The sequence below is a fragment of the Urocampus carinirostris genome, chromosome 2, assembly GCF_059441175.1.
Source record: "Urocampus carinirostris isolate Australia breed hairy pipefish chromosome 2, RoL_Ucar_1.0, whole genome shotgun sequence".
Taxonomy (NCBI): Eukaryota; Metazoa; Chordata; class Actinopteri; order Syngnathiformes; family Syngnathidae; genus Urocampus; species Urocampus carinirostris.
Genome location: NC_142350.1, coordinates 66,281,521 through 66,294,042, shown reverse-complemented (window position 1 = coordinate 66,294,042; position 12,522 = coordinate 66,281,521). Strand labels below are relative to the sequence as shown.

The following is a 12,522-nucleotide window of genomic DNA, read 5'->3' as shown; positions in this document are numbered from 1 at the left end:
GACTTTATATTTAGTTTCAATGGCGGGACTTGAAGTCGGGTTTGGCTTAATTTTGTGTTTGTGTTACATGTTTAAATGTGGGCGCATGCGGCTTATATACAGGTGCGGCTTGTGTATGTACAAAATCGGTTTTCCTCTTAAAATGTGGTGGGTGCGGCTTATAATCAGGTGCGCTCTATAGTCCGGAATTTACGGTACTTGGAAAACAACCCATAAGAATGTCAAAAAGAACCTGAAATAGAAAGAAAGAGATGTCCAACTTGTCGAAATGTCTCTTTTTTTTTTGTTTTAATGAGACAAATGCTGCGAAACGAGGCCCGGTGGTCGCATCCAGGCAACATGGGAGCGCACACAAACATGACGGCAGCTTCAATAGAGCTTTTTGGTAAAAGGCAAAAGGCCAATCGCACATTGCCAAGACGTGTCATGTGAGGACAAATGGGATGAAACAAAATAAAGGAATATATATGACCTCATTTGTACAGTTTAGTATTGCAGTCTTTCTTTGCTAATAGGATTTATTTACACGATGAAGCCGTGTGAGGACAATATAGCGGGTCGCCAAATTTTTAGTGGGTAGCGATTTCTTCATATTTGACAAAAACGACATTTCCTGGAAAACAAACCAAAATAAAACTTCGTATAAATTAGCAGTCGTGGGTTCAAATCCAGCTCCAGGCATCCTGTGCGGAGTTTGCATGTTCTCCCCGTGCTTGCGTGGGTTTCCTCCGGGCACTCCGGTTTCCTCCCACATTCCAAAAACATGCATGTCAGGTTAATTGGCCGGTCCAAATTGTCCCTAGGTATGAATGAGCGAGCGAGTTGTCTGTCCCTGTGTGCCCTGCGATTGGCTGGCAACCAGTTCTGGGTGTCCCCTGCCCACTGCCCGGATATGGCTAGGATGGGCTCCAGCCCCCCCCCCGCGACCCTAGTGAGGATAAGCGATATGGCTGATGAGATGAGATGATGAGATGAGATAAATTAGCAGTGTTCATTTTACCAGAGAAAAGTGATGGGTCCCTGTCAGATTAATTTGGGATATTAATCTCTGGCTGATATGAGAGTCAAGGAAGATGCAGATTTGATATTTCCAGGCGGCCTCCAGTTACCGCGGGGAGGAAAACGGACCCACTGTTCAGGACTGCCTACAACACATAGCTTCTCCATTTCTTATGTTTTTATGATTTTATGTCTTGTTTTTATTTATTATTTTGTTTACAACTTTTTAAATTGTATTTTTTTTTTTTTTTTTTTTTTCTTTCATTGTTTGTACAGTGTCCTTGGGTGGCCTGAAAGGCGCTTTTAAATAAAATGCATTATTATTATTATTATTACTCCTCTGAATGACTCCGCTTTCTCACCGTGGCCCTGTGACGCGATTCTTTTTATTAGAAGTCAAGCAGTTGTAAAAACATACCATGATGAGTTTCCTGTACCCTTCAAAATAAAGACTGAAAGTATGCGTGTTTTTGAACAGAATCATATAAAAGAGTAGAAAAATAGAGAACAGAGAATAAAAAACAGTATGAAAGCAAGTATATTCCATCAGAGCCATTTGTAACGTGAGTAACTGAGAAAATTACAAATAACTCAATGTAATATACCTTACATCTCCCCCCTGTTGTAAATTTCGAAGAACATCAGTGAAAACACACTTTATTGGTAATACAAATCAGTTATCACTTCAAGATTTTTCAGTTCACAACAATATTTTACATTATACAAAATAATACTCCTGAAATAATTATATTAATCTATATTCTTTTGTTTATTCTCTTTTGTCGAATCGTTCGCTTCATGTCAGGTTTTCAATGTAAATCTCTTGAATTTCTCTCTCAAGGTAATTAGCTTGTTTTTATATTACTAAATATAAAAACGTTTCTCATACACACACACACATACAGTAACGTTTCAACAATGAGTGTAATTATATCTCTTGTACGTTTATCAATCTTGTATTCTTTTATTTTGAAGTCATGTTCTTGTCTGTTCTGATTTCTCTGACGCAAAATAAACCACTCCCTCTCTCTGTTTGGGACCTCAGCCAGGAAGGACGTAAGTTCTTTGCTTCCACCATCATGTAGAATTAAACTATATACATGTATTTTATCTGTGCAAATATAGCCACTAAATAGTCTTAATATCGTCAATCCCTGACAAAATGGTGCCGATTACCGGTTTGTTCCGCGTTTTTTGTTCGATTCTACTGGATTGGGATGAAAGAGCACATGGGACCACACGGTTAGCATACCGAGGTTAGCATCCAAAATGCTTTGGAATCGAGTAGGAACGGGCTTCAACGAACCAGAGTGGTGTGCTAAGGTAAAATGCATGTATTTAAATACAAATTTGGAATAATTTTGAGAAAAGCCATAAAATGAAAGAAGACGTTGACAATTGGGGATTTCGTTAGCGAGTTATTAAATTGGTTCGAGGGTGTGCCTCACTAAGTCAAATATGATTGTGTATGTCCATATATATATATATATATATATATATATATATATATATAGGGCAGCACGGCGGCGCAGTGGTTAGCGCTTGTGCGGCACAGTTAATGTCTCGGGAACCTGTCGTGGGTTCAAATCCAGCTCCAGACTTCCTGTGCGGAGTTTGTATGTTCTCCCCGTGCTTGCGTGGGTTTCCTCCGGGCACTCCGGTTTCCTCCCACATTCCAAAAACATGCATTTCAGGTGAATTGGCCGGTCCAAATTGTCCCTAGGTGTGAATGAGCGAATGAGCTGTCTGTCCCTGTGTGCCCTGCGACTGGCTGGCAACCAGTTCAGGGTGTCCCCTGCCCACTGCCCGGAGATGGCTGGGATGGGCTCCAGCCCCACCTGCGACCCTAATGAGGAGAAGCGGTACGGCTAATGAGATGAGATATATATATATATATATATATATGTGTGTGTATGTGTGATACATATATTGACGAGCCGGTATCCTGGTTCGAGGATTCGCCTCACCGTTAACGGGATCGGTAGCCTGTAGGTTTGAGTACTAGTCTCAAACCAACAAAATTCGAAGGCGTGGGCCTCATTTCAGTAGCCGGTAACCGAAAAGGAAACGGCAGTCTATGATATTGCTAGAGGAAATAGCCTCGTAAATCATAGAGAGAGAAGACAGGCTCAATCCCTGACACTTCAACACACGTGTTTTCCTTGCCGCCGCGATCTTCCGAAGAATTTCTCCGCCGTTTTTTCGTGCCAGAATTATTGCCGTTGTTATCACTTTCTGCATAATGTTTCGACTGACACTGAAGAAATTACCGATTTTGTGTCGATTTTCACCTAATACTAAATGTTTTTTCGGAGGCATACTCATACCTGTCAACCTCCACGGCTCCATGCCCTTACTAACTGTCCTATTTTCCCTTACAAAATACAAAAAAATCTTACACCATATTTTTTTTTAAACATGTTTATTTATGTAGTTTAATATGTTATATTGTACATGTGTTTCCTTATATCATATATATTGTTAATGAACATTTTGTTGTGAGACACTGAGTTGCTCGACATGAATGAGCTTTATTATAAAAAAAAAGGTTCAAAAATGAAGTCGCTTAGACGTTCACTGCAGAAGGAAAAAATACCTACAAATATAATTAAGTAGAATAATACATATTCTTATTCAAATTATTTATTTATTTTCTGCATTAAATTGTTGTTGGTAATATACTAATTAAAGGGATAACCTCAAACCTGTCTTTTTTCATTTTCTCCTTTTATACTTCCTTTTTTTCTTAACTTCTTTATACAACATCATCATTCGTAATATAATGCATCAAAGCAAGTGAGCCGTTTGAGAACCGGCTCTCTTTGATGAGTTGAGCCGAAAAAGCCGGTTCTCTAAAAAGAGACGGACTTTCACTACACAACTCAACTGGTTTGACTTGATTGATTTGCCGTTTTCGTGATAGTCGGTGTTTACCGGATGGTACCCATGATTGACAAATTTGCGTTTTTCTTGTACGTCGTACACGTCTTAAAGTGCATAACAAACGTACTTTGTACGGCAAAAACGTACAGGTTGACAGGTATGCATCCTTAACCTTCCCTCGCCGACAAGCACCACAACAATGACGTCATCTCAAAGCAACGACATCTCGTTTTCCGAGATCGGCGTGCAGACGAAAACTCGAACGGCGAAACCAAAACAACAATGGCGGATCTGCCTGACGAAAAGTTTGGAGTGCGGTAAATCTTTGTTAAAAAAAAAAGTAATTGGGTATTAATGAGAATTTTTTGTCAAAAAGAAGGCGTCCTGGGGTCGCACGTTGATTTGACACGATGCGTCCCTAGCAAGAATGATGCGTCTAGGACGCAGGGACGCGGGCAAACCAGAACACTGAATTAGATGACACTGTGATAAATAGATTGAGAACCAAAGTTTCTGTGGGGTGTTCATTTATTTCCCCAATTTCTTTTTAACCAGTGTTCCCTCTAAGCTGTGCGCGTGCGCAATTGCGCACTGCTCGCACATTCTCAGCGCACAAGAAAATCTAGCCAGCGCACAAAAATCAGGGCTCAAAATTACTAATTAAGAAGCGACTTAAGTCAAAGTTACAGTGCATGGAGGTCAAAATATACGGGTTCCCCTGACGTTGTGTCCTAAACGCGGTATTTTGAAGTCAATGTCGAACGAAGTTGAAAAGTAAAGTTTGTAGAGTTTGTCGAGAACTGGCTTCTTCGGCTCGGCTCACTAAAAGGAACCGGCTCTTTCGGGTCCTAAACGGTTCTTCAGGTTGTTTTTGCTTCTTTCATCCCAACATGACCAAGTATTATGTAAAACTATGCACAAAATGATTTAAAAGAAGGGGGGAATAGAACAAAAAAAGAAAAAATACTCAAATGAAAAAGTAGTGAAAAGCTGGGAAAAAAAGAAACAAAAGGAAGAGAAAACTTTAGAAAAAAGCCAGAAAGAAAAAAAGAAAAGAAAGAAACGTAGGAAAAAACTAAATGGAGAACAAAAAGAAAAAAGTAACAGCTCGGAAAAAATAAACACAATGACTTTTTTTTAAAAGAATTTTCAAAAAAGTAGAAAAAAAACACGGAAAAAAGAAGAAAAAGTTTGTGTTGCATTCAAATAATTTCTAATTATATCAAGTGAATCTTGTTGCCAACATTGTACTTCCACTAAAAATGTGATTAAGTACAGTTCTGTATCTTACAACCGACTAAATAAGCCCCCAAAATGTTATATTATGCGACAAAATATATCAGGAAATAAAAAGAAATGGATATCCTGTGACAAGCTTTGCAATAGTACATGAGTCAATTCATTCAAAAGAGAAAAATCATTTTGCATTGCCGGAAACTCAGCAAAATGTAACTTGATGTCAAGTTTTGGACACGTTTGATAATTAATTATCTTGCCACACTTGGGATTGCTGTTGCTCACTGTTGTTTCAAGCGTTGCTCACCGACTTTGTGTGAACGCCCAGACCCGTGGAAAATTAGAGCGAACATTGTTTTTAACACAGACCTTGACAACATTTCTTCATAAAATTAAAAAGCATCATAAAAGAGACTAATAAATGATTTAAGATTCATTTTAGAGATGAATGGATCCTCATTTAGAAAATGTTACATTATTTGACGTACCAGTCTCTGAAAATAATATTGTAACCATGCAAAATAGTACTCACTCCATCCTGTTCAGGTGCAGCCCAAGATCCAGTCCACCGAATGGGAGGGTAGCTTGTTATGCCCACTTGGGCAGCTCTGGCGAGAGGGGATAAATAAAGGAGGTGCAGTTGGGGTGAGGGCAAGAAGGACCACTAAAACTCCTCGCCCACCCCACTCTCCAGCTTCTCATCATTCCTGCATGACTTCTTGCCCGGAAAAAAAAAAAAAATGCAAATCTCTGCTGGTTTACAGGAAGACAGGGGGAGGTCAACTAATCTAGGTGGAAGCAGGGTTGGGTAGGGTTACTTTAACTGGATTACTTTCAATGACTTTTGGATGACTCCAATACCAAATATGCTAATCAAAGACAAAAGAAACTAAATATGAATAAAATGACTCCATTTTGTGCAGGCTTGGGGAGTAACGGAATACATGGAACGGCAAAAATGATGTTGGCAAGCTGTTTGGATTGATTCTCATTTTGTTTCTGTCGCATTTTAGGTTAGTTTTGCCGGAGATCAAAGCCAGGAGAGAAAGCTTACCACGTGTAGTGAGCCATCATTTGATTCATATTTAGTTTCTTTTGTCTTTATTTGCATATTTGGTATTGGAGTCATCCAAAAGTCATTGAAAGTAATCCAGTTAAAGTAACCCTACCCAACCCTGGTCGCCAACAAGCATTTTGGTGGATTTCAAGCACCCGTATGTTTTTGGTGTTGGATTTTATCAAAAAAAATTCCCCCACAATATATATTTTTCCCTTTTTGATTATTTTTGGCCAGTGCGACTTACTCGATTAGTCAACATTGTGGACAACAATTGATGATAAAAATAGTATTATATTTTTGGGAATTTTACATGTGCATTATCTTCTGCAGCAGACAACACACAACAAATGCTATAATGGGAGTAGATCGCCAACAGGGTTGGGTAGGGTTACTTTAACTTGATTACTTTCAATGACTTTTGGATTAATCCAAAACCAAATATGCTAATAAAAGACAAAATAAACTAAATATGAATAAAATGACTAAATTTTGTGCAGGCTTGGGGAGTAACAGCAAAAATGATGTTGGCAAGCTGTTTGGATTTATTTTCATTTTGTTTCTGTCGCTTTTTATGTTAGTTTTGCCGGAGATCAAAGCCAGGAGAGAAAGCCTACCACGTGTTGTGAGTCATCACTTTATTCATAATTGGTTTCTTTTGTCTTTTATTAGCATATTTGGTATTGGAGTCATCCAAAAGTCATTGAAGGTAATCCAGTTAAAGCAGGGGTGTCAAACTCATTTTAACTCGGGGGCCACACGATAGAACAAACATTCTGTCGGGGGCCGGACTAGTAGATTAAAGAAAAAGAGAGATAAAGAAAAAAGAGAAAGAGGGAGGGAAAAGGAGAGAGGGTGGGACAAAGAAAGAAAAAGAGAGAGAGGGAGAGAACGTGAGAAACAAAAGATAAAAAGTCGTGAGAGAGGGGGAAAAGAAAGGGAGAGGAAGAAAGAAATCCAAAGAGAATGAGAAAGACAGAAGGATAGAAAAGAGAAAAGAAAGCGCAAAGGGTATGAAGAGAGAAAGAGAAAAGTAAAAAAGGAAGTTAGAGCAAAAGAGGTTAAAAGACACAGAGAGAGAAAGAGACAAAGAGCAACAAAGGATGAGAAAAATAGAGACAGAGAGTGAGAGAGACAGAGTGGGAGAAAGGTGGTGGAAAAGAGAGAGAGAGAGAGAGAGAAAGAGAGAGAAATACAAGTACAGTGTCTTTGTTCGAGGCACCTTTCTTTGGCAACATCAAGTTGACACATTTCAACCTGCAGCTCGTTTTTCTCTTGCGCTTCTTTGAGTGTTGTCTCGCGGGCCGGATTGAATCCCTTAGCGGGCCTGATCTGGCCCGCGGGCCGCCTGTTTGACACCTGTGAGTTAAAGTAACCCTACCCAACCCTGTGTATAACGAAGTTAAGAAAAAAAAGTATAAAAACAGAAAATGAAAAAAAAGACAGGTTTGTGGGGATCCCTTTAATTAGTCTATTACCAACAATAATTGAATGCAGAAAATGAATTAATAATTTGAATAAGAAAAATGTATTATTCTATTTAATTATATTTGCTGTTGGGACCCATAGATTTTTGAGCATGCGAGTCCCCGGGACCCATCAGGTTTCAGAGCAAGCGTAGGAAAAAGTTAAAATGTTTAGTGTATAAATGTTCTTCCTCCATGAAGTTAATTTGACAAACAATGCGCAACATAAGCACATTCCTTCGAACGAGTAATAAAAAGTGAATTAGAAGCTAATACTGGGCTATACACTACATGTGGTGATTATATTAATCAACCCAGCAGGAATGCATATAGTACTTAAATCGCGTACTTTATTGAACGCAGCAGGCAAGAACTTAATCTGCTTTACTCTCCCCATGAGGGGGAAAATCATCAAAGAACAATTTCTTAAAAAGACACCGAGTGATATTAGGCCACTAGATGTCGCTATATTGTGTAATGCAATTCAAAACGAATGCGCAAAGCACAAGAATTGTCACGGTTGCCATGGCGCCCAATTGGCCCCGCCCGTGTGGTGCCAGCTGCGGCTCATTGACAGAATGGCTTTCCGTCTTTTTAAGCTCAGTGCTCTCACCCTTCGTTTGTCAGTCTGTCAATGAACCTCTGCCCTGCAAGAGGTGGGTTCTGACTCGGTCCTGTTTCCTGTTGGTATTTCCTGTCTGGTATTGTTCCCGTTTATTTTATCCTGTTAAATATCGGTTTCCAGTTTCGTTCCCGTCGAGTTGGTCCTGTTTAATTTTGATATCCTGTTTCAATATTGTTCATTGACAGATTGGCTTTCCATCTTTTTAAGCTCACTGCTCTCATGTTTCCTTTGTCAGTCCGTCAACGAACCTCTGCCCCGCAAGACGTGGGTTTTGACTCAGTCCTGTTGGTATTTCCTCTCCGGTATTGTTCCCATTTATTTTGTCATGTTAAATATCGGTTTCCTGTTTCGTTACAATCTATTTTTGTCCTGTTTATTATTCTCTCCAGTTTTCGTTCCTGTCTAGTTTGTCCTGTTTATTTTGATATCCTGTTTCAATATCAATCCTGTCTGTCCCGTCCTGTCCGGTATTGACCCCATCCGTCCGATATCTACTCGGGCAATTAGAATCGATCTCGTCGGTCTCTGGCTTCCTGTCATTCCACGCCAGACCGCTGCCGACTCCCCATTTCCCCGTAAAATAAAAGGCTTGTGTGAGAACGTTACGCGTTTGGGTCCTGATCCTGTTCCGCTTCATGACAAGAATACAGAGTACGGATCATCAAAGTGATGAAAATCGCACCATTTTTCTTTGCTTCTTTTTTTTCCAGCCTTATACAATGTTTTGGGATTTTTGGCTACCCGTAGCAGCAACATGGCGGACAATGGTGTCTGTCACATCTAAGAGAGACTCATCTCATCTCATTAGCCGTACCGCTTATCCTCATTAGGGTCGCGGGGGAACTGGAGCCCATCCCAGCCTAGGTGAGACTAATGTTACGTAAAAAAAAACACCAACATCCTCGACCTGGTATCGCACGAAACCCAAATAAGGGATTAAGCCAGGATGTATTGTGTTAGCTGAATTTTGACGCAAGTCAATTGCATGAAAGCAAGCTAAATTTAGCTCAGTTGCTATTGTCTTTTTCAGAGAATAAGCAAAATAATATACTAGAGCCCTATTTTTAAGCACTAAAATAGATATCTAGTCTTGTAGTAATTTGGTAGTATTTCTGTAGTTGTATATTTATTGTACACACACACGAGTTCTCATCTCATTAGCTGCACCGCTTATCCTCAGTAGGGTCGCGGGGGTGCTGGAGCCCATCCCAACAATCATCGGGCAGTGGGGAGGGGACACCCTGAATTGGTTGCCAGCCAATCGCAGGGCACACGGGGACAGACAACTCACTCGCTCATTCACACCTAGGGACAATTTGGACCAGCCAATTAACCTGACATGCATGTTTTTGGAATGTGGGAGGAAACCGGAGTGCCCGGAGGAAACCCACGAAATCACGGGGAGAACATACAAACTCCGCACATGAAGTCTGGGGGGATAAAGTTGGCACCAAAAAAAAAAACATTTTCTTAGTCGTACTTTACTTACTACAGTAAAATTTAGATTATAAAGGCGCACCTGATTATAAGCCGCACTCAATAGATTTTTAAAGGAAAAAACATTTGTACATTCACAAGCCGCATCTGACTTTAAGCCACGTGTGCCCTCATTAAAACATGAGATATTTACAAAGAAAGACGGCACACAGAAAGTTTTAAAAATATACAGTACCTTAAACCCATAAGGTTTTGACTTTTGCACATTCTCAGCGCACAAGAAAATCTAGCCAACGCACAAATATTTAGGGCTCAAATTTACTAATTAAGAAGCGACTCAAGTCGAAGTTACAGTGCATGAAGGTAAAAATACACGGGTTCCCCTGACGTTGTGTCCTAAATGCGGTATTTTGAAGTCGAGTCGAAGTAGAACGAAGTTCAGTAAAGTTAGTAGACTTTGTCGAGAACCGGCTTCTTTGGCTCGGCTCACTAAAAGGAATCGGGTCCTTCGGGTTGTTTTTGCTTCTTTAATCCCAACATGACCAAATATTATGTAAAATTATGCACAAAATGACTTAAAGGAAGGGGGAAAAGAACAAAAAAGAAAAAAATACCAAAATGAAAAAGTAGTGAAAAGCTGAGAAAAAAAAAGAAACAAAAGGAAGAGAAAAAAGAAGGAAAAAAATTGAAAAAAGACAGAAAAAAAGAAATGTAGGAAAAAAGTAAATAGAGAACAAAAAGAAAAAAGTAACAGCTCGGAAAAAATACGAAATAAGCCCCCAAAAATGTTAATATTATGCGACAAAATACATCAGGAAGTAAAAAGAAATGGATATCTTGTGAAAGAATTGTAAAAACAAACGCCGTTTGTAGGACGTACAACCTTTGCAATAGTACACGAGTCAATTCATTCAAAAGAGAAAAATCATTTTGCATTGCCGGAAACTTGATGTCAAGTTTTGGACATGTTTGATAATGATTTAGTTGCCACGCTTGGGATTATGGTGGCTCACTGTTGTTTCAAGCGTTGCTCAGCGACTTTGTGTGAACGCTCAGACCCGTAAGGAAGATTACAGGGAACATTGGTCATGCCACATATCATTGGAAAGCTTAAACTCTTGGGATTCAAAATATGACCATTTCAAAATATACTCATCAGAGAAACATCACCATCAGTCTGAAGGTACCTGAAAACCATATAGCCGGCGTAACTCGCCATTACGTCCCCTGGCTGTCTTCGACTTATTTAAATGTCCGCAAAATGGCTTTGTTACATCAAGGACAATCCATAGAATCCAACTTTGTCAAATATTGACTCCAAAACACACGATAATGCCGACAAACGGCTTTGAACATTTACAAATGTAATATCACCCAGAGAGACTCAGTCAAAAATAAAGGTGTCTCGTTGGACCCCGATCTGTCTTTTCAAACACACGTTAGGAATATTACTAGAACAGCTTTTTTCCATCTTCGCAGTATTGCTAAAATTCGCTCTATGCTGTCTCAGTCGAATGTAAAGCTAATTAATGTGTTTGTTACCTCCCGTCTCGGTGACTGTAATGCACTACTCTCCGGTCTCCCGAAGTTCAAACTCAAGAGTCTTCAGCTGGTACAAAATGCCGCAGCGAAGCTTTGAACTAAGACAAGAAAGTTTGATCACATGACTCCGATTTTAGCGAACCTGCATTGGCTCCCTGTTAGCTTAAGATGTGATTTTAAGGTTCTGTTGGTAGTATACAAAATCATGCATGAACTTGCTCCCTCATATCTTTCAGATTTCATTTCGCCCTATGTTCCGGTCCGAAGCCTTCGCTCTGAAAACGCTGGTCTACTAGTGATCCCAAGAGCCAAGAAGAAATCCGCAGGTTGGCATTCTCCATTCGGGCACCGGTCCTGTGGAATGCTCTTCCCTCTGAGATTCGATCTTCAGTGGAAATAGATAGCTAGATACTTTATTCATCCCCGTAAGGAAATTCACACTTCCAGCAGTCTACCCCGTTGTTTATTAACAGATTAACATGATGCCCTAGGGGTGCTTGTAGCGGAGTGGATGACGTCACGCCAGTCCAAAAATTCGACATCCCTGCGGCAGATGGAAAACTTTTCTCTGTGAAAATCCAGGGATACACCACCTCGTGTTAGCAAGTCCTCTTTCTCTCCGATTCCCCCCGGCTTTCGTGTCTTTGTTTAGCGGCGTTGAAGCCGGATAGCTCCGGGTAGCTCCGGGTGGCTACACGTTAGCGTCCGGAATGCTAAATGTGAGCTACGTTTCCGCAAAACACAGCAACTGCGCTCCCTGTGCGCTTCGATGTTTTCCACCAGCACTCGATGATCTTATTTGGTCGTGAGTGCGCATTTACCATGATTACGGATGGTACCGAAGACTTATAACGCCGCTAGCCGCTTCGCTAGCTCCGGCTCTTCTTCCACCATAGGCCCCTTCATCACGCCGGCACGAGAATTCTTCAGGGCAAGGAGTTGAAATTCCTTGAATACACGCATTTTTTGTGCGCTAAAACCCATGTCCCATAGGATAGAAGTAATCCATAGTGTAGTTGTCAAAACGGGAAGAAAAAACACCGAAGATAGGAGCAGACAATAAAACAATAGGGCGGCTGCTGGAAAAGGCAGCCGCTCGTGGCAGCGCCGCTTTGAACTTGTTAAAATGTTAAATGAAATGCTAAAATCTAAGCTTAAAACACACTCCTATTCTATAGCATATGAATAACCTAGATTTTATGTTGACAATATATGAGTATTATTTGCCCTCATGTAGGTTTTAGATCAGGGGATGGTGTCATAATAGTCTGTGGTTT

General features: G+C 40.2%; 1 protein-coding gene across 1 annotated transcript in view; it reads right to left on the bottom strand.

Annotated features, from left to right (window-relative positions):
• The window catches only part of bcan (brevican), a 40,437-nt gene extending 34,645 nt beyond the window's left edge, over positions 1-5,792 (bottom strand). Inside the window, exon 1 of the mRNA XM_088327557.1 lies at positions 5,651-5,792. Within this exon, the coding sequence (XP_088183683.1) occupies positions 5,651-5,655 (5 nt within the window). The 5' untranslated portion in view covers positions 5,656-5,792. The remainder of the gene's footprint in view (positions 1-5,650) is intronic.
• Between the last annotated feature and the right edge of the window lie 6,730 nt (positions 5,793-12,522).